The 27,603-nt window shown below is 35.8% G+C and overlaps 2 protein-coding genes and 1 long non-coding RNA gene across 7 annotated transcripts in view; all 3 read right to left on the bottom strand.

Annotated features, from left to right (window-relative positions):
• LOC138325611 (regulator of G-protein signaling 17-like) overlaps positions 1 to 11,787 on the bottom strand; it is a 49,301-nt gene extending 37,514 nt beyond the window's left edge. For 2 of the 5 annotated variants that reach the window (XR_011208808.1, XM_069271391.1), the window contains exon 1: positions 11,459 to 11,787. The gene's annotated coding sequence lies outside the window, so the exon portion shown is untranslated. The remainder of the gene's footprint in view (positions 1 to 11,458) is intronic. The other 3 variants (XM_069271392.1, XM_069271393.1, XM_069271394.1) reach the window with 2 other exon arrangements.
• Positions 11,788 to 21,671: 9,884 nt separating this feature from the next.
• Positions 21,672 to 25,940, bottom strand: LOC138326370 (uncharacterized). Its single transcript, XR_011208899.1, has 3 exons — positions 25,857 to 25,940; positions 22,165 to 22,265; positions 21,672 to 21,771 (listed from the first exon to the last, which is right to left on the bottom strand). It is a non-coding gene; the product is annotated as an uncharacterized lncRNA (long non-coding RNA).
• LOC138326116 (uncharacterized) lies at positions 22,650 to 25,487 on the bottom strand. Its single transcript, XM_069272248.1, is given in 1 exon segment — positions 22,650 to 25,487. A coding segment is annotated over 1 exon segment (2,838 nt).
• Positions 25,941 to 27,603: the final 1,663 nt, after the last annotated feature.

The following is a 27,603-nucleotide window of genomic DNA, read 5'->3' as shown; positions in this document are numbered from 1 at the left end:
AAAATAATTTATTTTTCTTTTGGTGCATGCGCAATCAGTACTTCTGATACGTGCCACGAATTTTTTTCGGGATGCAAATAAATATTTTTTTTATATTTTCAACTTGAAGTAAAGTAAGAAGCTCAAACTTTTCAATGGTGGTAATGGTGTAAAGTAAGTAACTTTTGTAACTGAAGATAAATACTTAATCGTCTGCTCCTGTTTTTGATAGTGAAAAAGTACCACTTGTCAGCGGTAGAGCATCTTTAAAAGAAGTTAGTGAACTAATCATATATATTTCTTTTCAATTCTTTTCCTAGTGGGGTATACTATTAGCTAGCAATGTAATGAACAGTTATGTATTATAGATATTGTTATAACTGGGAGCGATTATCTCATGAAATAACTTATTACTTTATTATACAAAAATACATTAAGCGTTGTGACTTTTAAGCTTAATATCAATGGTTTCTGTGTTGTTACAATAAATACACGCAACGCTTAATGTTATGTTTATTACAAGCTGCAACAACTCAAAATCTGTAGGTGCCACTACTAGTTTGCATACTTACTCTTCTTAACTCTTCTTAACATGACTTTAACATAACTGTAATTACTTCTAAAGTATAACAAGAACATCCCGCCATTGTCATCGACATCATCACAATGACAAGGTTTGCGGGGTTCTAAAAATACTCGACAGCAATCTCTTCCATTGATACCTTGTCGATGTAGATCTGTTCCACGAAGCCATCATCACCACTAAGACATACAGACATAGAACGAATCAGTCTCGCCCGTCCAGATCATTAGTAAGGGTCCTCTAAACACATTTATACTGTGCCCAATAAAACCGAGAGAAAAATCAATCTTTTTTGTCGTATAGTGTTCATTAGTGGCGTATAGCCTACAAAAGCCTTTTGAAAAGCCCTGCACTTGTACCAACTGGCTCCCTATACGTGATAATGATGAAGCCTTTATCTGGACTTGATTACAAAATGAGTCAAAGACTTGCCTCAAAATATGTATAATGTATATAAACTTAATTGCAAAAGGAATAAAAGACTCAAGTCTTTTTCATTTAAACTTAATTACACGATAAGTCAAATATTCGTCTCAAAGCTTATATTACAATGTATTTTAAACGATTGTATTTGTCAAAGACTCGTTTGAAATCTTTATTTTAACTTGATTATAAATAGAGATAATCATGGTTTCACTTCTAGAAGTTATTTGAAGACTCTTGCCACGTTTGGTCAAGCTTGTATACAGTATCTTAAGTATATTGACAACAAATATCACAGATAATCACAAATAAAAGTAAGACCTAGACTTAAATCATATAATAATTACTAAGTACATAAATAGAGAGTTCTTTTAGAATAAAGATGCAATTTCACCAAGTTCAGGAAGAATACTTCATATAGATGGACCTTGGTATGTAAAACAATATTTTACATATTTGTTTTAAATTGTTTGTACATAACAAATTATAAGACAATGTTCTAATAAGATTTCAGCTGAACTTAACAGGAATGTCTTAATTTATGGTTGTAATTTGGAGCCAAACCATATAAAACGGTATAGATTGAGAATGGGCATGAACAGAAAAATTAAAATATTACTGAAGAATGCACATGAACGTTTCATTTTAAATGGTAAAACGAGTTTATTATACATAATATCCATTTGACTTTATAAAGATTAACTTAGAGTAATATCAAAGACAGTTATATAAAAAAAAACTCTCCCACCTCCGACACATTGAACGAAAAGATTGGTTTTGATTAGTTTAACGTCCTATTAACAGCCAAGGTTATGTAACGACGTGCCAGGTTTATTGGTGGAGGAAAGCCGGAGTACCCGAAGAAAAACCACCGACCAGCGGTCAGTACCTGGCACCTGCCCTACATGGGATTCGAACTCGCAACCCATGGGTGTGCTCGAACAGAATGCGACATGTTGTTGTAATGAATAGCCACTTTGTATCCATATACATGTAGTATTGCATATTATACATTTTGCATTAGGCTTCCTCGCAGAGATTCTAAAATGACGTCATGGTTGATCGTAACGTCAACGTGCGTGATGGCGATAGTATATACAAATATATCTGACAGGTGGTTTGTTTCGCAAATATAAATTGTTTATTTGATTCATTAACGTCCTACTATTAACAGCTATGGTCATGTAAGGACGGCCTCCCATGTATGCATTGTGGTGCGTGTATATGTTGTGTGAGGTGCGTGTTTTGGGAGACTGCGGTATATTCATGTTGTGTCTTCTTGTATAGTGGAAGTAACAATTAGCTAAGCGAGCCTGTTATATAGTAGTATATGTCATTTTCAAGAATGCTACTCCAAATCACAGCAAGTTGTGAGTTGAACAAAAAGCTCTAACGTTTTTGCAAGAGCTAGCAAAAAGCAATGTTAGGTTTCAGTTATATAAGGTAAAAAGACATAGGTGGGATAAATTTGCTTTATCGTATTTAACAGAGTTGATGAAAATTCTGTAAATTCTGCTGTATTCCACCAATACTGTCTACAAATGGTGTAATTCTGCTACATCCCATAATTACTGACTACATATGATGTAATTCGGCTATATTCCACCGTTACTATCTACATATGATGTAATTCCGCTATATTCCATTGTTTATGACTACATATGATGTAATTCAGCTATATCCCACCGTTTATACTATCTACATATGATGTTATTCCGCTATATTCCACCGTTACTATCTATATATGATGAAATTCTGCTATATTCAATTGTTACTATCTATATATGATGAAATTCTGCTATATTCAATTGTTACTATCTATATATGATGAAACTCTGCTATATTCAATTGTTACTATCTATATATGATGAAATTCTGCTATATTCAATTGTTACTATCTATATATGATGAAACTCTGCTATATTCAATTGTTACTATCTATATATGATGATGTTATTCGGAGCAAAAGTGGAATATAGCAGATACAAATGTACATGTAATTATGACAGATTAACTCCATATGTTTGGGCTGATTATGGTGTTGGCAATAAATCGTAAGATTCAATGAGTACTTTACATAAAACTTTTTATAGGAAATAAAGGCTCGAGGTTAAATGCACAATATCCGTATCTGTCTGACTTTTTCTTGATTTCGAAGAATTTCGATGGATCGTTGCCGAACGGTAGTCGGAAATTTCATGACCCGTACTCGGAAGAGTAGTTACAGGCAACAACGTTACGATATCGGCTAACTTCGGTTTGTTCGAAAAGTGGTACCACTTGCTCATATTCAATATTTATTTTTATTTTTATAAAAAAATCCGAATCGTTAAGTACTGTCCATCTTGACTCCCATTTAGTCCTATCTCTGCATGATTTACAAAAGGATTTTTTTTCGAAATTCCTCTAAATTATATGTAGATAGTAACTTCATGGAATTTGCCTCTGTCCAGCCAGCATTCATTTTGGCTATGCCAACTGAAAGACGTTCAATGCTTAACTGGTGGCCATAGAAGTTACACATCAAATTCCATGAAGCGCGCTTATATTTATATTTGGTTACAATTTTATTATGAAATCCCAAGGAATATTGCATCTATAAGGAACAGCCCTTTGAACAGCCGTTTCCAGTGATCGCTGGTTCGACATATTGAGACGTCAAAATGATAACGACGTCATAATAAGCGCATTAAGTTATAGTTTATATGACTGCCAACTGCGCTTGGTAAGGTTACATAGTGGGACTGCCGTGAAAATGTAAATATTTTAAAGTGAAGGCATGTTAACAAGCATCGACTTTCAAAAACTGCTGTACAATAGTTATTTAGAATTCAATATCAATATTCTTTGATATAGCTTAATTTTAATTAACTACATCTGCAAATACTAATTATATCAGGGTCGATTCTATCTTGACATTTTGCTGCTAGTTACGCATAATGTGACTTTAAGGGAGAAAAGAACCTCGGATGAATAACAAAAAAATTAATTTAACGACAGTTTCGAGAAAAAAAAATGATATTAATCATAATTATAATTCCAATTGGGTCTTGGACTCTCGACGTAAAAGTGGCGGTGATGGAACAAACGACCTCAACCACTCGGTCACCATGGCAACACTGCACTGTTCCAATTACACAAGACACGCATTCAGCACAATAACTTGAGAGAATCTGGCCATGATAAGCAGCATTATAAAATCCTGTTCAAGGTAAATGAAGTCTTGAGTTTTAAAGTATATTTCGTAACCACAAGTCACGTGTATCTGCTTTCGTGTTCCAATTGTTAGCTGATTCTATGCGTTTTACATAGGGGAAATTGGCCTTGTATTTATATAAGAGAAATATACCATTTATTAATTATGATAAAATGTATTTACAAGTATTACGTGTAATATACCTCTTCATCCATAGTTTTAGATTCAATAATGGCTTCGTTTATTGCAGATTCTCTGGGGTCAAACGTCGTATAAATTTTCAACTATAAAATCAAAATCAAAACCAGTGTGAATATCACAACTAAATGTATAGAAGTTGTTACTACATTTTGTATCCTAGAGGCCGCCAGCAACTGGCCAGGGTCCTATAGTGTACAGTAAATCCATGTCTGTAAATTAGAGCGAGTCTGTCCTTTGTGTATCGGTCACGTTCCGGGGCGTTAATTGGCCATCTTATGGTACGTGGATTGATCATTTAGGTACGTACAACGTGAGATGGTCTCGTTTGTATCCACCTGGTGCTAATTAGAACTAACAAATAATGTAGCTGACCCATTACTGGTCCGGTCGATTGTCGTCGAGCGTCTTCTCTTTCTCTCGCCGCACACACACAAACACACACACACACACACACACCGGTCGAAATATACCAAATCCTTGACGAGAACATTAAGTACTACCCGTGTTGAGTGAATAAAGTGAATCTATAAAGTACTCCACCAGCAGTGTTAATTTCATCGTCTGATTATCTCCGAGATCATTTAAAAGACATGTATGACAAAACTTTTGAAGTTCTCTTCTGCCAGACTATTCCGTCTTACTAAGACACTAAATCAGACTGCAATACCTTGTAAGACACGTGCATTGAGTTGTTTCGACGTTCTGTCACATACAACACTGAGTTGTTTCGACCTACTATCACATACACAATCGAGCTGTTCGACCTACCATCATATACACCATCGAGCTGTTTCGACCTACTAACAAGTACACCATCGATCTGATTCGATGTATCAAGTACACTATCAAGCTGTTTCGACCTCGACAGATACAAAACCGAGCTGTTTCGACCTAGACACACACAACATCTAGCTGTTTCGATCTACTATCAGGTACACTATTGAGCTGTTTCCACCTACTATCTCTTACAACACCGAATTGTTTCGACCTAAGACACATACAACACCGAACTGTTTCGACCCATTATCACGTACACTACCGAGATGTTTCGACCTACTATCACACACACTACCGAGATGTTTCGATCTACTATCACATACAACGCCGAACTGTTTCGACCTCGACAGATACAAAACCGAGCTGTTTCGACCTGTTATCACTTACAACACCGAGCTGTTTCGACCTATTATCACGTACACCACCGAGCTGTTTCGACCTATTATCACGTACACCACCGAGCTGTTTCGACCTAAGACACATACAACACCAAGCTGTTTCGACCGACTATATATCAAAAATATGTCAATTTTATTTATTTTACATCGATTACGAAACAAGTTATACAACTAATGTAAAGCACTCTCGATGGCCCGGATGTAAGCGCGCTAAGGATCTTAGTGTGGGAGGAAATCGGATTGCCCGGAGAAAAGCTACGTGTCGGGCAGGTGACCCCTATTCTTTTCACGTCCGAGTCAGGAATCGAACCCCGGCCAGCTAGGTGAAAGGAGAATAACTATCATCCGATTATCATACACCACCGAGCTGTGACCCCACCCCCGAGCTGTTTCGACCTACTATAGCGTGCACCACCGATTCGTTTCGAATTCTCAGATACATACAACACCGAGCTGTTTCGACCTTCTATCACGTACACCACCGAGCTTTTTCGACCAACTATCATGTACACCACCGAACTGTTTTTACTGAAGATACATGCAACACAAGCTGTCCCAGTCTTCTGAAGACACGAGGATACGCGAATTGGCACTACTAAACCACATGCATCGAATGCACGCACCAAGCTGTTTCGGAATACCATTACATCATTTCACCATTATAATGCATATAAACAAGGACTTTCAAGGACACATGTGCCACAATGTTTCGCCAAATTAAGATACTTGTATAAAGGCTTTTTTTGGCCTAAAAGGGAATGTGTACGTGGATCAAACTGATTCTGCCTACAAAGACACGTGTATTAAACTGTTTGTTTCGCCCTTCTTAGACACATGCATGACGCCGGATCGTCGTCCTATTATGACACATACGTACGCCATTAACCTAATTCGACATACTAAGACACATGCATGACCAAGACACGTGAATGTTTCTCCCTTTGTATGTGTATTAAGCTGGTTCGGTCTACAAAGACAAGTACTAAACCAAGCTATATTTCACAACTATAAGACACTTTTCTATTTCTATATCACCTTATAAGGTCACGTGTATCAAGGTATTTTAACCTATTAAGTCACGGGCATCAAAGTGTTTCTCTTTCCTGACCTACCAAGACACATCGAACTTTATACTACAAGACAGATGCATTTTAAACTGTTTCACAAAGACACGTGTACCATGCGGCCGTATTCGATTAGGTCACATGCACGTCTGTGATGTTTAATACAAAAAGAAATGATATCGTAAGAGAAAAATCTAAACCACAAACTGATCCAGAGATCTAGAATGGTCAGATACTTCAATCCTGATTTGTAGGCATATTGTAAACCCATATGAAGTTCTTAAGATTAGTTGGACAGATTCGCAGTTAGAAATGGCAAGCAGTGGTATTGATAATATGAACTCGCCAATTCGTTATACGTTCTACAAAACCACACTGCATTATCTCAAACGATATCCGTCAAAAGCTAGACAAAACAAACAAAGTATGCATCATTTAATTAGCACAAATATTCATGAAAATGCCATGGAAATCAATTTATTCTGTTTACATTAAAACGTAAAACATTGAGTATGGATAATGTTCCATACACTATTTTCTGTATGTAGATATCTACAGTCTGGAAGAGTCACCTTACGTCTCAAGCAAGGTTTTTCCTAGGCTAGCGGGAAGTATGAAGATGCAGTTTCCGTTAAAATAGAAACAGTTTCAAGATGGTTTACTTCCTATGATAAAGTGTAAGCTAAGATTAAGAAATTGTTCATATTTTGTATTAAGGCTAGCAAGGATTTTATAAGTTATTATAAAATATGTTTAATTTGATTTGTTTTGTTTTGATCACTATTATCACAACTAAAGACACACTTGTTTATTGCTTATATGAAATGTATGGCCAAAAAGCAGCACGCGTCTACCGATGTAACGGTTAATACAAAGCTAAAATTTGTGGGTTCACAACACCAAAACCTCGGTTAATATAAATAGTAATGTTTGGGTTCACAATATCATATGTCTATCTCTCTACCGGTTAATATACATTGAATTCAGCTAGACAGTATTGGTTCACAATACCACGTATCTTATAACGGTTTATAGAACGCTAAATGGTTTGGATACACAACACCTCGTGCCTACCTCTATAATATAAATTTAATGTTTCGGTTCACAACACCACGTGCACATGTCCATGCTTTTATCGGTTATTATTATATGACTGGTGCTTTTGCTGTATTTTGATTGGTCAATACGTTTCTCAGAAGTATTCATCAACTGCGATATCAACCCCGAAATCGGCGGCAAAAAGCACGCGAGGTTACTGGACTCAGTCCAGATACCTCTCGCGAGTCCAGTAACCTGTGTCAAAAATAGATCGAGGAAAACTCCCTTGAAATGTGACGTCATAATCACTTTTGACGTCAAGTCGTACCCAAATATAGCGCAACAGGAGTTTCTCTCATTCAATGACGTCGGGATAATCTATTGTGACGTCAATATTATAGTCGGCAACATATATGGCGGAAGGCAGCAAGTTTACTGCGATCAACGGTGACAACTGCAAACTTCAATTTATGGAAAACGTTCAAGAATGCCAGACGGGCTGCAGTTGATACAATATTCCAGTTCTACCAGGTTTTTTTTTTTTGGGGGGGGGGGGGGGGGGGGGGTTCGGCATCCTCGATACTCCAGGGCTTCCGATCACTTACGATCTAGTGATCGGAAGCCCAGGAGTATCGAGGATGGGAGTTCGGTGGTATCCCCCGAGAAAAAATATTACGATTTGGAATGGCTGAGATGAGTTTTATAATGTATTTTGATGGTTTTTAAGCGTTCTTAACACGGTAATTTTTCGATTCAAATTTACCTGCATTAAGAAATGATAATTGTGAGTTTCGTCATACCATTATGCAACCCAGCTCGATCTGAACATACCGGATTCACACCACAGGCACATTGTTAAGTAACTCAAAATAATAATGAATTGAAGTTATATAAACAAATCAATCTTTTAAGAAGCATTTTTTGAAATAGTATAATCCTTTGATGGATATTTTTAGTCTAGTTCGTCTGTATTGAATTTTCATTATTAAAGGTTTGAACATAACGTTCTTGAACGTTTTATTTCACGTTCATTCTCATTCAACACAATTAATCTGAGATTGTGGTTTTGAGGTTCAATTTAGAATCGAGTTTTTCTTAGTCGTGTCAGCTATTATAAAACGATGTTTGATTGTTTCACATACGCTGAACGGCATATGACACTGGTCAAACTATAGAATGTTTTCCGCGAGTTATTTTTAGACTGTGAGAAACAAACATACACCAAAAATACAGTTGATGTCAACATACTAGTCTACGTTAGTAATGACCATATACGGTAATACGCCGTTTCTAAATATAATGATCCATATCTATATAGAATACTGATCTGTTTCCGATACGGAGATTTTTACCATACACATACTGTACAGAAATAACTTAAAACATGTTAATTGGAACAGCTTCCAAGTTCTGACGTGTTAAACTAGAGTTAACATCCTCTTAACTGTAGGGGTCATTTAAAGTCGTGTCAGTTTAAAGATGAGGACAGTCGACGTACAAAGAGAAAAAAATCACCCACCTACGACCAAGGGAAGGATCCGCTTTCCATGTTAGGTAAAACTCCAGTGTGATAATACGTTAAATGATTAGATTTGTCAATCTGTTCAGTCAATTAATCAATATAACCCCATCATACGTAGAAAAAACTGACTTTTCGTTGTATTTGTTTACTAATCAAAGTCTTTAACTAGGATCATTATTGACACAACTATCACATTTCGTATTCGCAAATTTATTCATCGCTTTTCTATTCTACTGGCACACGTGCAATAGCACATTAACACTATCGAAACATTTATCCTTTTCTCCCCTTCTGATCATTTCACCTCCTCTCCTGTTACATTCCCGACAGGAAACTGAATATTAGTTACAGCTACACGTACTTGGACATATTGTCTACAGACATTTTCAGAAGCCTTAGGGTTCTAGATTAAAATAAGGCCGAAAATTTGACAGTTCGCTTGAGTTTGATAAAGACGTTATAAGATGTTCTTTCTCTTACACACATGGATGAGTTAAAATGTATTTCGCGATCAGATTGAATTTGCGAAAATAAATTTTCACAAAAATGTGTTAGGTATGTGGCATCACACATAAATAAATAAAATGTTTAACTCGGAATCGCTTTTAATGAAAATACGAAAATAAGTCGACGCCAAAATCAGTTGACAAAACATTTAAATGTTCCTGTGGCATTCCCGTCACGCCACAGCAGACGTTTGTTCAGATAATAAAACAATTTGCTTCCAAACTACATCCCCCACCCCCACTCAGACAAATATTGCAAACATCCTTTTACTGGTGCTAATCGGTTTATCAATATACCACAGGCCATACTCAGCCACTGTGATACTTGATCCGAGTAGTATTCCGATAGTCTATATCACGTTTACAGTAGGCCTTGAATAGGATGTTAAGCACAATAAACCCTAAACCCTCTATATCTGCTGCAATACTCCGTTGATCCCTTTATCAACAATACCACGCAGCGATTTTTTTTCATTGACACCTAAAACCAATTGTAAGAATCAATTCACGAGATCGATATCAATCGCGCAGTGCCTCGTTCGTCTACCTAAAATGGGAGCTGTGACCGCCGTTTAATTAGTCCACAGACCCATATCAACAGTGTCATGTAATGAGATAATCGGGCCTAAAGCACAACTTGCGATGTTTCATTACCCTTCTCTTCGAACGTTCTAATCAATACTTGTGAATGTTACAAGGGTATATGTCTGTAACGATCTAACGAGGGCAAGCCTTGGAGTGTTACTGGAGTATACAATAAATGTACTTATCCTCCGTGAGATCATGACCGTAAGATCTGGAGAATTATCTGGACGTAGTATTTACACAGACCTATAAACAATCGCCTTGCCCGAGGGGTTGTGATAGCCAAGGATGTTATACCTGTGCAGACTATACACACACTCTTACACGAGTACACAGCGAGGCAAAATTATAATAAACCTCCGTTTATGTGATTATCGGTGTTACACACGCCAGTGACACGCGTTATCGTTGAAGTTTCATCCTTGTAGCCGTAGCTCTCGCACTAAATACCCACCAATGTAAATATGTCTGAGAATACCGGGGTTATCACCAGACAGTAGCAGAAACAGTAGTTAAGCATGGCCTGGTGATAATGCATCGCTGTGATTAACATAATTTGTAGGATTACATTTGATGAGGATGCGTGAACTGGCCGCGTTATTTCGGCTTCTGTACACGACCAGTATTCATGTGCTCGCTCATCAATGTCTAATTACCTTTGTTATATTTGAGACTCAATACAGTATATATGCGATTATTATCATATTAGATTTCTATATTTGAGTTTACCCTGCAGGCAAGAGGGCCCCTTATGTTTATGGAAAATCTTACTTCCTGTGTAACATTAGAGGAAGTACACACTCTGGAGCACACACACTTTCCTTGCACCATACCCCCGACTCCCCCGTAATGTATAACCGATAATGATCTCGTCCGTCACTCACACGCACACACACACGTACGTACAGCATTCAATAACATGTCCACTCTTACACGTGAAATGTTAGCCATTCATAGCTCCTGTTGGTGCCGTGATAAGAATACTCGATGACAGATGAACATTTTCCCAATATATATCACCCTTCCAACTAATAATGTGATGCACACTACAGATACGTGCAGCCTTAAGGCGCTTTACACAGGAAGAAATGCATCAAGACAAATGAATATCATATCCTTATTCTGTATGAATAAACGTCGTTATAAAAATTTGGAAGTGCATACATATGTGTGTAAATTTACTTACCAATAAATCCTATAAGATTCGGTTTCTCCCTATACATTAGTAATGTTCCATTGAGCTTGCAATACCGGCTAGGATGGTGACGTTATTTACAAACATACTACACCCTTCGCTTTATATTCCAGGCATACATCACAGAGGTATCACGGAAAATGACAGAGAAATCTTAATTTTTAAATCCATATCACAAAAAACAGGGTACAGATGTAGCTACATAGACCCGGACTCGACCACCATTCACTTGAATTCAGCATCCACATCTAAACACATAGACTTATGCATAAATCATCCTCGACATCAAAACGAGGCTTGTCGTCTGCTCAGCGCTTGGATGCTGCTTTGAGGAAGTAGGGCGCTAGGGTATTCTAGTCATGAATGAAAAGAATTAGTTTCCATTGAATATTTAAAATTAAGACATTTTATAGTTCGCAGATGCGACAACACTTAATACATTTAGCATGCTGTCGAAAGGGTTTGTGTCAATCTGGCGAACGATTCATTATTCATGCCCAGTGTATCTAGGATGACACAGAACTGATTATGTTCGCTCTGCGATCGATAGACTCGTGACAAGCTCCCCGCGTATTCCACCACATACTTTAATATTCGATTGATGGAAATCTCTTTTCTTCCATTCTTTGTCCTTCTTCCGTCGGATATCACTGCTAGTCCACACATTGCTGCTTCGTAACTTAATTAAACACTTGTGAGGGGTGATGTGTTTTGATTTGTGTACCTGAGAAAACCCACTCCACGTATAAAGTTCATCTATAGGGGTTCAGTAGTTTTGGATTCACCTTAATTACAAAATATAATATAGTTACAGATGCTCAACAGCCGACAGAGACTAAATAATATTTATTATTTATTTGCAAAATCATTGATGTTTAATCATATATATATATGTCTAATTTACAGAAAACACATATGAAATAATTTGCTTTGCTTTTGTTGTCTACGCAATCACTGTCTTATTCAATATAAGGCATAGGGTCATGGATTTATTTTCGGTATGCAATTAATTATTTTAGATTTGTATATTGAAGTAAAATAAAAAGCTCAAACTTTTCAATGATGGTACTGAAATAGTGTAAAGCAAGTAACTTTTGTTACTGAAGAAATATAATAATTCATCTGCTCCTGTTTTTAATAGATGAAAATATCTATTCGTCGGAGGTGAAGCATTATATCATGTTGAATGCTATATTCTCAAAAACAAACACAAAAAACCCAGATAAATACATTAATAAACAAATAAAAGCCATTTGCTCTATATCATTGTGTTCTGTCTGTATCATCAATACTCAATGTGTGTTGTCTGACATCATTTTGTACATATCGAAGTTATGCAATGGTGCTTAATGTAAATTCAAAAAATATTTAACTGGCTGTTTCTTTTACAACTCTAAAATCATGTGTCTTCTTTTTTTTGCATAATATTACTTTCTTGAAATTATTGAAGTGGTCCTTTCTTTTGTAAATTCAAAAAATATTGAACTGACTGTTTCTCACAACTAACAAATTATTGGTATTTGTGCATAATATAATTACTTCACTGGAATTATTGAAGTGGTCGTTTCTATCAAATCTTTCAAATTATTGAAATTATTTTGCATACATTCTTTATGTTATGGAGTTCTATCAAAACATTCTAAGTGTACTCCACGAAGCGGTTTATGCTAAGGTTACACTCAGATTTTTGTGTGCTTTCTCCATCACACAAATTATCTTCTTAAACTAATCCTTATAATTTAATTAACTAAAGACTATTTTTTCATTGAAATGATTGATTTGGTAATGTCGTTCAAAACGAGACTATTCTGCATTGAAATGATTGATTTAGTAATACCGTTCAAAACGCTCCAGGTGTTTGTCTTTGTGCATAATTTCAAGAATTATTTAATTTCATAGGAATGATCATATGACTGTTTCTTTCATTTCCCTCAAATTGTAAATATACATAATGTTAATTCGTTGTAACTTTTTCTATCCAAGTAGATCTCTGTGCATAATGTAACTTCATAAAAATTCATGATTTTTTTTTTAATTTTAATTTTTTTTCAAACAATATATCAAGTTTAAATTCATCACATAATCGTGAAATATGAATATATATAACGTTATCTTCCATGCATATCTTTCACTCTGCCATTCTTTCATTCATCAGTATAATAACATTGTTTGAGTTTTTTTAAAGAGAGGGAGTGGAAGAGAAAAAATAAAACAATGAACAAAGAATTGGGAAGGAAAGAAGGAATGATGGGGGTGAACTAACATTAGGAGAGATTACGGAGAATAAGTATTAAATGCAGATATACTCTTATATGAAAAATAGTCCATTAACCAATGAAAACAATGATAAAAGCATTAAAGAAAGAGAGAGAAAAAGAAAGAAAGAAAGAAAGTTAGAAAGACATTTTATTTCTAATAGTGACATTGAATTAAAATTACTACTCAACATCCCAATTAAATGCAAGCATGACACATGTACATTGTACGGAAGACAACAAACAAATATATAATCTTACTATTTTAATACAGGATATATGCAACAGTGCCCTATTTGCAAGTTCTACCAGCTTTAACCATTTTTCCAATCTTTAGTAAAAACAAAAATTAAGGTTTTTTTCCTTTTCCATGAGTTATAGATCTTTGAACATAATAATATTCTTTATAATTTAAAAGAACCGCCACATTGAACAAACCATGTAAACATCTTGTTTTGTAAATATAATGTTTGATACTATTTTTTGATATATGCCGTTATGATCAAATTTTCCAAAAAGCATAGTTTCTTTATTAATTGCAAATGGAATAAAAAGAATATCTAAGACTTTCAAAATTAGCTAAAAAATTCTGAACTTCATAGCTATTCCAAAAATAGATGAGTGATTGTTTCCATTGCTAAAGCACATAACAAACAGTGAGGATTATTAGAGAGACCAATTTTACAAAGATAAGTGTTAGTTGTTAGTATATAGTGAGAAATTCAGAACTGAAGCGACTGAAGTTTAGTTTTATTGGTAGACATGAAGGGTATATTGTATATATCTTTCCGTGTTTCTTGATCATAGTCAAAAGAGGTTCCCCATTTAGCTTGACCAGTTATTACAATTGTTTTTGACAAGCACTCTATAAAAATCTTGGACTCCAAAAATGTTTTTTCAATATAATTTCAAGACTTAAAGGAATAATTGTATAAAATAGTTTTCCATTTGGTAAATTTACATTCTTCAGATACTTTTTGATGCTGGATATCAGTCCATGATATTGGAGATAATTACAAAAATCATCATATGTAAGAAATGAACATTGAGAAACACTTTTTAACAGGTCTTGTATAATTGAAATTCCCTTTCTAAACCATGATTGGTAGAAAATCGTTTTATTTCCAACAGTAATGTTTTTATTGTACAATTGGTGTCTTAAGAACAGAGTGTTTTTTCGCTTCTAATTGGTTATCCTTTAATCGTAATTTGAACCATGCTGTAAATAACTCCTTCCAAAAAACATTCTTACCATCATATATAATTTTATCAAGATATTCACTTCCACAGTTTGCCAAACGAAGAAAGAAGTTTACATTAGTTTTTAGAATCATACGCCATTTACCATTTGATTTAAATATTTTTCTTATCCAGCCTATTTTTAATGAATCTATTAACGCTGTAAGATGGACCATTTTCAAATTTCCATCTATATAATTCTGGATAACTACATCTCGCTTAACTGTATATAGTTAATATTCCAAAGAAAATTTAAAAGAACTGTGTTAAGCTGTTTTATAAAATTTTCCTCTGGATTTGAAAGTGAAATAAAAAGATGATTTAACTGAGAAATTAAGAGAGATATTATACGCACTCTACCAACAAGAGATATTTTCCCTTTTCCATGTTTGAATTAGGTTTTTGAGTTTACATGATTTTTTTTATCAAAGTTCAATTGTGGTATTTTATGAAGATCAACATGAATGTCAATACCGAGAAGTGTAAATTTAGTAATTCCCCACTGCAAGTCCAAGCTCGGAATACGTGTATCACTACTATACATTTTACTGCATATCCAAATAACCTGGTACTTTCTTGTATTTATTTTAAGTCCTGAATTTTTGCATAAATATTTAATTCTGTAACAGCTGCCTGTTATACAAATACAAATCAGGACCAAATAATCCAATATATGTGATTATTTGTACGCAGAGAAACAAGACAAATGAGAAAATAAGATTATAATCTCAAAAATGGTAATTTCTAAGCAAATTTTTCATATTTCATATTTGGCTTGACGCAGGAAAAAATGTTTCCCATCATCAAGCTATTATTCGTATTCAGTTCTTTTACCTATTTTCAAAAGCTAAAAACAACAATAACAACACAAATACATGGAGATGCAAACGAGAATTATTGTTATACAATGTACCATCATTAGGCTAACGAAACATCGCCGGGTGCGTATACTGGGCATCTGATTGGGATTTTTCGAACTCTAAATCGCTGACACTACAGTTTCTTAGTATATTATATTTTCCTTAAAGAGACAATGCAATGATGCTAATTCTGTTACATAACCACGAAGCAAAAGATGATATAAATATATTGCTCTATATTCCTTATGAAACAAATAACACATCGTTATTAAGTATTTTGATTGGTACCGTTGGAATTCCAAATACATTGATCAAATACGATAAGGCAGATATAACATGTACGCTGTATGTTAATCAAATGCAATAAATAACTACTGAGGAGTTGGTAAAATTATATTTAGACAAGGACATGCACCTAAAGCGTAAACGCACTACAGAAAGAGCGTTGGTAATGGCGGACAGCAAGCGAGTTTGAACATTTTACATACATTCACTTTTGTGGCCTTTTCTGGTATATCACTATAAAACTAACTAATCTAATTTCCATTAGACTGAATTGTCTCTTTAAATAGAACATTGACTATTGACGATTTATATGTAGAAAAATTAAAGTAATGTTGACAGAATATATCTTGGTGGGACTTCAACATAATCAATTTTCATGTTTGAAATTTTGTTTTCTAGCAGCGTCCCAAAAATACTTACTACAGCACAGCATCTAAGCTAAGACTGTGTTTCCGTTAATATCATTAACAGTTTCTAAAATGTTTGCGTTTTTGAAAATGCGCACTTCCTATATACAGCATAAGCAAAATGTCAGATGGTTACTACAGTATCACATATTTCTTTCACAGGTTTTAATGATAATCATTATCCCATAGCTCATTGCTCCACAATTCCTGTGAAGCACCATTAATCAACCTTGTGGGACCTCGTGCGACCATAGATGGCCACAGGTGATATCCTCGAAGTCAGTCATTTATGACGTCTTGAATGTTAAATGTTTTATATTTCGCCAAGCCTCCTGGAAAGCACTTGCAGCGAACTATTGAGTTTTCTGAAGATTCTTCGTTGGTCTGACTTTTCCCATTCCCATGAAGGTGCTGGTTGTGTCATATCTGATGTATGCGTGGAGACACCATTGAAGACTCTCAAGAAAAAAATTATCTAAAGTGCTTTCCAGACTTGGCGAAGAGTGGAACTTCACTGCAGACCTCATTTATGGCCTCAAAGAATTCACCTGTGTCATTTATGGTTGCTAAAGGTTCATAAGAATGAGGAATTGTGTTTCAAACGAATTAAGGAGAACCAACTCAATCCTTCGAAGAATGTTGATCTGATGTTTTTTCCATCATACCGGGTAAGTCTGGAATATTATATACGATATGTGAATCACTAGATTGAAAACAGGAAGAGCTCCCAGATCCCGGAACCCAATGTTCCTTATGTTTACACTGGCCATGGAAGGTTGACAAGTTAAAACCAAGGTGGTAAATCGGTAATGTAATGTCACATCAGCTCATCAGTTTAACGAGTTTATTGACATCGAATACGACACTCTGGCGAGAAAGCACGCACAATGATAGTGATTATCATTGAGAACCAGTGAAAGAAATATGTGAAACTGTGGTAACCATCTGGTAATTCCTTACGTTAAACAAAGGAAATAAATAATAGATGTGCTCATTCTAAAAGACTCAAAAAGTTTTGGAAAGTGTCATGGTATTAACTGATACACAGGCTTATCTAAGTTTAAATTATATACCCTATTATTTGGCGTTGGGCTTTAATAATGCATTTGAGACGATACTAGTCTACAAAATTTCAAACATGAAAATGGATTATATTAGGATATTTTGAAGTCCCATTTAGATAGTCAGCCAACACAAAATTCAAATTTGTAAAGATGAAAATCTCCAATAGCCATGTTTTTCATGATATCCTAAGACACCAAGAAACTGTAGACAGAGGTTTGGAAAATATAACAATCATATTCCCAGTATACGCACCCGGTGATGTTCTTTAAGCCAAATGATGGTATAATAATAATTCTCTTTTGCATCTCTATTTATTTTGTTGTTGTTGTTTACACTGATTGATAAGAGGTCAATTAACTGAATTACGTTCCGAAACATTTTCGCTGTATCAAGCCATATATGAAAAATTTGCCAAAAAATTACAATTTTTGAACTTAAAATTGTATTTCCTCATTTCCTGCGTACGAATCACTACATCTATTGGATTATTTGGTCCAGATATGTACTTGTTGTTCTATTGTTGTCATTTGTCTACTTCGGTGGAAAAAATGTCAATGTTATGACTATTTTTCACTTTTTAGTGAAATTAGAGATGGCGGCCATCTTGATGACGTCATAACCGTAAGTTTATCCCAACTTATGCAATGTTAACATTTTTATTTGTGCTCAGTGGGTCATAAGGGTTCAGAAAAATATTGATTCGATGGTTAGGGGTGCATGTTGGACCCTTCTAGCCCATGGCTATTATAAAATAGAATGGCGACATAGTTAATGTTATAAGGTGTCACCACACTACTGACTAGTCCAGAATTCACACCCGGTCTACATATGTATCAAGAACACTTGGAGAACACTTTTTGTTTATATTGATAGCTATTCTTTTGTATACCAGTTACGTAATATTGGCTTGTTATACAAAATGTAACTCAAAATACAAACCCCTCTTGATATATTATTTTACCCATTTATTTTGAATTTCGCCGATATGCTATGTAATTAGTTATAAATATATGTAGTCTTTATCTATTTAAGGTTCCGCTATAGTCAAATTAACACCAAGTTCAAAACAAGATTATTTGATAAATAATCCAATTGGTTGGACATGTTGTATATCAAACTGTAGATAATCTTATGACGGTAATGATTCCTACATTTATTTTAGGGTGTATGTACATATAAAACAAATATTAACCTCGGTAGGACAAGGTAGGGAAAGAAATCAATCAAAATCACTAAGTCCTTTTTTCACCAAAAACACTCACTAAACTCAATATTACACAAAAATGAAGGTGGCGGGGGGGTCATTTTTTTGGTAAAATGCAGTAGCAACTGTGTAAAAGCATAAAAATAATTCATGTCAGATGACAAAAACTCAAGATGGCTTACATTGCGACGGTACTACTTTCTCAAAAGTATGGAGGCTCAGTCCAAGCCAAAAATTTCAAAAATGAAACAAGTGCAACAATGTCAAAATTTGTAGATTTATCTACAGATAACACATTTCACATCATTCAAAAGTATTCTTATGGCTTGTACATAGGTATAAGCTTCGAATTGATAGTTATTTGCACCATACATACAGTATAGTAACAGTATGTTTTAACAAAGTAGATTGATGTCCACTGGGAGATCCTTTGAACAGTTTTCAAATATTCACCTTACAAAATAGCTGAACTGGTGACAAGTATCCTCCACATTCATCCAACCGTTATCTACAAACAATACAAAATACATCTTTGTAACATTTATAACATAATGGGATGAGTAATTTTGCAAACTCTTCGGCTTTTTCAACACATGAATATTGAAATGAGTGTGCTCCACACATTATAGGTTATTTACCATTCACAAACTGCTCTGCTTGCAATCCAGCAGTTACCAATATGACAGGATTTATATTGTCCATTATGATGTATATTATGTTATCTATTGATTTAATTGGAAATACATTTGAAAATTGATTAAAACACTCATTATACATGTATGTACATTCATTCATTCAATGTTAAATTGATGGTTATATACATTAAAAGGAATAATTATAGATTGATTGTGTTTAATCAAACATTAAAAATGTAATCTTTGTATAAAGGACACCTGTCTACAAAGGACACTTTTGTCTTCGGAGAAACAAGTGCAAGAAGCAAGTAATTAGAAAGGAGAGTAACTACCAGTGTTTTAGTTTAGCTGATACCTAGACTGGATACTAAAGCCTCCAAATATTTTACTATGTAATCATACTTACCATATTCCTAATGGTCGGTGTCCGCATCAATTATCCACTTGTGTCGGATACTTCTCCAAACAAACTTTGGCGACACGAGAACTGGACCTGTGGAAACCACAAAAGAAATGTCATAGATAATGCCAGTACACAGCTGGGATTTTAGGTCACGAAATTCAATTACTGGTATTATGCATAAACATGATTATTTATGGAAAGTTCCAATTTCAGTGGTGCTGGAAACCAGAGCACCCGGAGTAAACAATTCACCTATGGTAAATGGAGTAAACAATTCACCTATGGTAAATGATCATTCTCTAATATAATAAGCTGAAAAGTGAGTGACTGAAATGGGTGTAAGCGTCTGTGCAACACATTACAGGTCATATACAGACAGTTAAGTTTAATTTGTAATGAAACTTTAAGTTTCTTTTATTTAACGTAACCCCCCCTCTAGAATGGCGGATATATCCGACAAAAAAAACATACCTCAAATCCCTGAAGTCGGATATATCTGACAAGGAATTACCCCTTTGATAAGTGTTTATAAGCAGACGTGAGAATAATTATCCAATTAATTCCATCTCTAAAACATATAACTAATTTCTATGGATAATTTCTATTTGTCATTTCACAATATTTTGTCATTTCACAATATTTTGAGTATTTGACGTATTTCTATAGAGTTTGTTGTCAAGGCAACAATATTTTGAAAATTCCACCTGGGGTTGTTTAACCCTGCAAGTGCTTCTGGTACGCAAAGAGTTAAGGTGCTGCCCCACCGAAACACCTGGTATTCACTCAGTTACTAATGATAACATCATACTGACACTGAGCACACAAGTTGTTCCCTTGTCCCTTTAATGTTTTACTTCTGCACAGAAAGCCAACACTCAAACAACAGAGCTAACCTGGCAGTTCGGATATTAAAGGCTCAATCACATAACAAAATCTTACATTACATTTGTCATATCTAGTATTTGCATATGGGTTAACATTGATAATATATACCGTACCTTAATGTGGAAGTGCTTGCCACACATCAAGCATTACCGTTGCTCCCTTTATCTACAGGCAACTAAGTCTTCTTTGAAGCTTTCTTCTTCCTGTGAACAATTTATATTATCAGTATAAATGGTTGGTTGGTTGATAAGGGTTTAACGTCTGCGCAACAGCGTAGGTCATATGCAGACAGTATAATGGGTGCATGATACATGTGGGGTGTACGTATGCTTATGGACTGCATTGTCTGGTGGCGACTTTTGAGTGCCAATTCAATGAAGTACAATATCGCAGCCTAATACCATACAACACCCAGACACATTATCCTGACTCCAGACAGACCAGTCGTTGCACTAACCCCTAATGCCGAGCGTTAAGCGGGGAAGCTACAACTACCAAATTATGTCTTTGGTCTGACACGACCAGGATTCGAACCCCAACCTCCCACCATGATTAGCGAATGCTCTACCAACTGAGCTAACCGGGTGGTCTATCAGTATAAAAGCCAAAATGTGATAAATGTTTGAATGAGTGAATTGGGTTTAAATGTCTGCTCGACACATTAAAAATAATTTATTGACTGGTCAGCTGTGCACTGTAGACAAAGTGAACACAGAAACACCACAACAGGGACATTATATCCGACTAAGTCACATTATACTGATAAACACACCTGTTATCTCTTTCCATATAATACCAAGTTCTTGGCAAGGAAATCAGAGCATTAACAATCAGTAATAATAGTTTTAATATTTGAAATCACCATGTTTATATGATAAATGGATTGATGTACTAATGACTTTTATGTGGTACATACATCATATCTAGTTTTTGCATTGGGCTTAACACTGATATTATATCATACCTCAACGATGAAGTGCTTGCCACTTGGCCAGAATCACTTTTTCTCCCTTTAGCTGCAGGCAATGTACTTTTTGTAGCTGTCTTCTTTTTCTTGGTCTCTTTCCTGTGGACAATGAGAATATGAATATAATATAATTATAGAAAATATATAACATACAACATATAGAATAAATTCTAAATAAATTAATTTCATAAATATATTAAATTCTAGGGATGAATTTACTTTCTGAGAAATAGCGGTAACAAGAATTGTTAACGGACGCAAGGACAGACAGACGGACGGAAGGACGGACGACGGACCATGGACAAAAAGCGATTTGAATAGCCCACCATCTGTTGATGGTGGGCTAAAAATATAATTGAAGAAATATGATGCTGTCGACAAACATGACATCCCATTCAGTCACATTATCCTGACACTGGGTGCCCTACAACTGCCCTTTTGACATATAATGATGAGCATCTAGTAAAACTGATGGGTAGTAGCAGTGATTACCTTGAAGACGGGCTGCTTGTTGTCATGGCTGATGTGGCTGTACCTAAAGTTGTGGGTTTCTTCTGTTTGTTCTGCCGGCTCCTCTTTGTAGAATCTACATACTGCAAATACATTCATGACATTTGAATAAAGATGGAATTTTTAAACATCAACACAACATACAGATATATGTATAATATACTAAATTGCGTATACACTTTGACGACAGAATAAAACATGTAGCAACCGTGGGATCATAGTGTAAACCTAGCATAACCAAGTTTCCTTGTCTATGGCCATTTACTATATATGATTGATTAACCCTTGTTATATTATTGATATTAAAATGTTGGTGGGACAGATCAGGTTACATTGCACCGATTAACCCTTGTTATGACTGAAGCACTGGTATCGCTTGTAACCCTTACTTACCATATATGCAGCAGTATTCAGAAGTATTCAAAACTTTTATAGTGCTACTTTACTAGGATGTCATGCTCTACAGACTAAGCTACTGTCACCAGTGACTGAATACTCACCCAAACACCTGGTTCTCTAATTCCAGGACTTTTCCCCTCTCTTGGCAATGAGAGTTCTGGTAGTAAAGCCTTTTCATAAAATGCTTTGAGCTTAGGAAGCATGTTGTTTTCCCATAAATCTCTATCCCGGTTAATTCTTTGGATGTGCAACTGATAGGGGTCGGTTGTCCGAACCACAAAGTCTATCCATTGGTAATCACAGACATTCATTAGGCCGTGGCACTGATAGAAATAGTCATGATTCTTGCGCAAGGCTAACTTTCCATCGTTCACTGTCAAACAGAAACCTTTATTGGTTTGTGCAGCTTGTTGCAATGTCATGGGTTTATTATAGAGCACATTTTTCACTTCTACCAAGCCAAGTTCTCCATCATGAACACGGACAATTCCGTCTGACCTTCCTGCTAGGTATTTGTGTTTCCTGCTTATGACCATTCCAACCGGTTCTACTTCTACATTGATGTTCCTTTCTGCCATTTTCAACTTGTACGCTTCTAGTGTGTTATGTTCCAGCAGTAAACCTTGCTTGGTGTATCTATTACCTTTGAAGGTGTTGTAAAGGTGTTTCCTGACCAAAGTTTTGACGGCTAATGATGGATTTCGCCGAACAATGGGTCCAAAATTTGACGCTGTTATCCTTTTTCTTCTTTCTGAATGCCACAAGCCAGACTGTGATTGACGCAATGTTGCAGTTTCGATCTCTTTCATTTTGCCGCAAGTTATATCGATGTTCCTCTGCAGAAATTCTTTTTTAAGTTTGTCCAGTTCTGGTGCGGAAACATCCTCTGACACATCCAAGGCTTCTGGACCATATGCCAACCGGGCTTTCTTTGTCGTGGACTGCTGGGTTTTGGCCATTTTCCTCTTCCAGCGTTTGGTGCGCGTTTCAGGTTTAGCTTTATACACTGTTGTGTTGATGTGTCGTTTTTCTCTGGTTTCGTATAAACGGATGAAATTCCTTCCTGGTTCTGTGGCAGTTGCTTTTTTCCACACTGTAGGTGACCACTGAGGACCAAGATTCATCCTAAGGGCTCCTCCAATACACCGGCCATGCCACGAACCCCTGTTGCAGAGATTAAAAACTTTCCCACCATCAAACTTGGAGCGGATATGCATCCAGCTTTCTGCTAAATTTGTTGTGGTGTTACCGATCAGTCTGCTACTTTTTTCTGCCAGGGTAGAAAGTATTTGTGACACATCTTGCAGTATAAACTTCTCTACTTTGTCGTAAGAGTCAGTGGTACCCATGCGCGACTCATTCTGTGCAGCGATGGAGGAGCCTTATGTCCACATGTGTACTTGATTGTCGATGACATCATCCACCGTTTCTGTTACATCTTGAGAATTGCTTTCCGATGGTGTAGCAAGAGGTGCAGTGCTTGTCTTTGCCTGACAAAAATCCGAACAGTTGTCATGGTGACCAAACACATGGTGAACAGACTGAATAATGTCATGTTTGAGCTGTTGAGATGCTAGATGTTGATCCCCTGTTGAATTGGCTTGAGCAGTCCTCATTCGGATAGCACATCTTAAAGCACTTACTATACGGATCCTTTGGGGTTTGCTGAGATGGTGCTTTCCTTTGTAGGCTGGATTTTCTGCCACAAGTTTTTCCAATTTTGATCTGACGCATTTACATGCGTGATTGGCACATTCGATCTTTTCAACATATCTTCCCCACAGTGGCACTTCCTCTCTTATTCTGGCAAATACTGACGAGTCCCCATCCCCTATCACTCGCATATACCTTAATCCATGCTTCGTTTCCGCTTCACAAAAGCCCTGGACGATGATGTCGGCTTCCATGGACTGGCTACTTTCAGTCCAGTTTTTGAAGCAGTTGTGGGGTTTGGCTGGCTGTTGTTTTTGCTGGGCACTATTACACACACAACAATATTTATTGCGCACACCAATATGCAGAAGCTTTTTTGTCTCTTGTCCGATAATGATTGCAACCCCACCAAGTGCATCGTACGAATGTTTGTGCGTCCTCTTTGACCACCCACCATCTGTTATGACTGTAATGCTGGGAACATCACCATGGTAACTGCCATTGTCAATCGCAATTTCTCGCTCCTCTGCACCTGCCTTTAACAATTCAGTTTCCAGGACATTTTTCCACCACTGCCCTATTTCTTCCTCTATCGCTGAGAATGATACCTGCGATAAACCTGGAGAGTCAAGGGTTCCCAAAAATTCATTCATATGGGCAGGTCCATTCCCAGTGACAACACTTCCCCAAACTGCCCGAACGTTTATATCATATCGCTTGGAATGTGGAAGTTTTGGGCTAGTTTCAAATGTGAATAGTTTCTGACATCCTTGGCATTCAGCTAACAGAACACTAGCTAACCCAAGTGTTCTTTCCTCGGAAACTAGTTTTATAGGAGCTTCACCTTTTAACGACAATGCTAATGCCTTTTCACACTGGCAGGCATGAAGGGTAATAGATGCTACATGTTTTTGGAGACAGTCGAGGTTTACAATCCTGTATCCATTGCCACATATGTCATTTACTTTGGTAACTTTGAGTTTAATGTTGTTGTTGTCAGATATATCACGCACAGTATATGTTTTCCTATAATTATTGATTGCTAATAACTGTCTCTTGGCAGAATAAACAATTCTTTGGTGTATTCTCTTTCTATTCAATTTCACTTTATGTTCAGTGGGATTTACTGTTGTAGGCTTACTTACAGAGAAAGCATATTTTGGACGACCGGGTCTTACACCTTTACGCTGCCTTAAATTGATACCAGTTGACAGACCAAACCTTTTTTGTCTTCTTTTTCTGGATACAGCCATGTTTGATGTATGTAATTATGTTGTAAAGCTATTTGTCGTGGAACGATACCATGTGCTTCACCTAGGGTTCCATAGATATTGGACCAAACAGGGTCCTTCAAATATGGTCTATAATTACATATTTTGTAAATAAAATTTCATTCCACTTAAAAACACAACATATTGGCCATATTACAAGGGAAAATGGTCATGCATGTGAAAAATAAATTAGGAAAAAAAGCGAGGCTGGACATTTTCATGGCCTCTGTTACCTCCTGTCAAATACCGGATTAGACCGTCTATTGTGCAGATCTGCTGCTTTCGACAGTAAATCGATGTACACAAAATTATTACATACCTTACCATATGTCGTGTAACACATTAACTTACCACAGATGTGCTTTTGATTTTCGTTTAGGCCAGAAATAACATTCGTCGTCATGAATCGGTGCTCAAACAACGCACAACCGGAAGTGTCCTCGCAGTGATTAGTCCCGTGATGAATATATGTAGATAAATTGTTTTGCTGATCGAAATTAAAAAATTAGACACGACATATTTATATTTAATTACACACAATACAAAATTATATAGTATAGAATAAACAAATGCTGATAAGTAAAGAAATCGAATTTGCGTATTAATTACGACCACTTCCGGTTTTCACCCTGGAGCTCGATCGAGATTTTCTTCAAAATAACAGTGTACCAAATTGATGTTTGTAGGTGTTTCAAGACCGAATCATTCACGAAACATGGAATACACGTTTAATATTGGCACTATGTAGTTGAAAAATGTAAGTCTTAGTGAGATAATGATATTTGATCATTCCCCAGAACAACACAAAATATGCCTCCTGTTGAAAATGCCCAAATCAAATATGGCGCCCCCATCCACACGTTGATCCAAAGTAAAAACATCGGAATACACAACTTTTTTATATGAAACTTAAAAAATGGAAATCTGGAGCGCCTGCATATGATCAATATACGTCATATGGTGTCTGAAGTATCATATTTAAAGCTTTATTAAATGTGCGGCATTTCTAGCCGAAATTCCACACATTTTGGTACAGTGTACATTGAAAATTGACTTGAATGAAGCAATTCAGTACCAGATAGTGTTTAGATATAGATGGTTAAATACACTAGAGCAATATATTTTAGTGATATCAGAGGATAATTTAGAAAACCAGGGTATATTATAAAAAAAACACATTTTCTTTTCATCTTCTTCTGCTCTATATTTGACTATAGCGGAACCTTAAGATAACATGATATACGTGTGTCTAACCGGAACAGGAGATAAATGACTGTGATCATATAGGTTTTATCCGTACGTGTACTACTGCCGACATTAATTACACACCTTCAATAGATGTACAAGTATTTAATTAGCACCTATCATCATTGTTAGTCAGCGCAAATCATTTTCCAAAAATCAATATATTATTTTCGTAGTTACCATGACAATCAGCATAGAGAGTCGAGTATTTTGCTGTATGAGGGGGTTTCCATAAAGGTCAAAGTTGACACTATTAGTTACACAGATTGCTAGTGACCTAATACGGAAAATATTGGGTCTAAAATAAACTTGTATCGGGCGAGGCGAAGCATTTAATAGTCGCGAAAGGAAGTTGTTTTACAGTAATGCTTTAACAGTGCTCAAAAATAATTATTAACTGAGGGATATTCTCTCTGCCATTGATATCGCATCTATTTTACAGCTTGTATTTCACTGTTTGCTGATCTGGACTTTTTCATCTAAAATTTCCGAAAATCAATGGTTTTGTCCTATGTCATTCAGTTGTTACTTAAGATGAAAGTAAAACATTTGATAATGCATTCTCCAACTCGAAACCATTTATATTTGAGATGGATTAACATACATTTTTTGTCTTTGAATCCATTTCTTGTGTTATTGAATTGTAACGTTAAGCCGTTATCTACTTATAAATATGGGAAAGATTTTAATATTACATTCAATCTTGAGTCTTGTCAGTGTTTTGTTGATGTGTTTATTTTCGTTGGGTTTGTGATTCTTGAATGTTGATTAGACCATACTCGAATGTGACATATATTTTCAACTCATTGAAGACTCGATTGCGTTCTCATGGTCCATTTCTGTTAAATAATCC

This window comes from Argopecten irradians, chromosome 6, assembly GCF_041381155.1.
Source record: "Argopecten irradians isolate NY chromosome 6, Ai_NY, whole genome shotgun sequence".
In the NCBI taxonomy this organism is placed as follows: domain Eukaryota; kingdom Metazoa; phylum Mollusca; class Bivalvia; order Pectinida; family Pectinidae; genus Argopecten; species Argopecten irradians.
The sequence above is the reverse complement of the archived record's forward strand: the minus strand, read 5'-3'. Positions and strand labels throughout refer to the sequence as shown.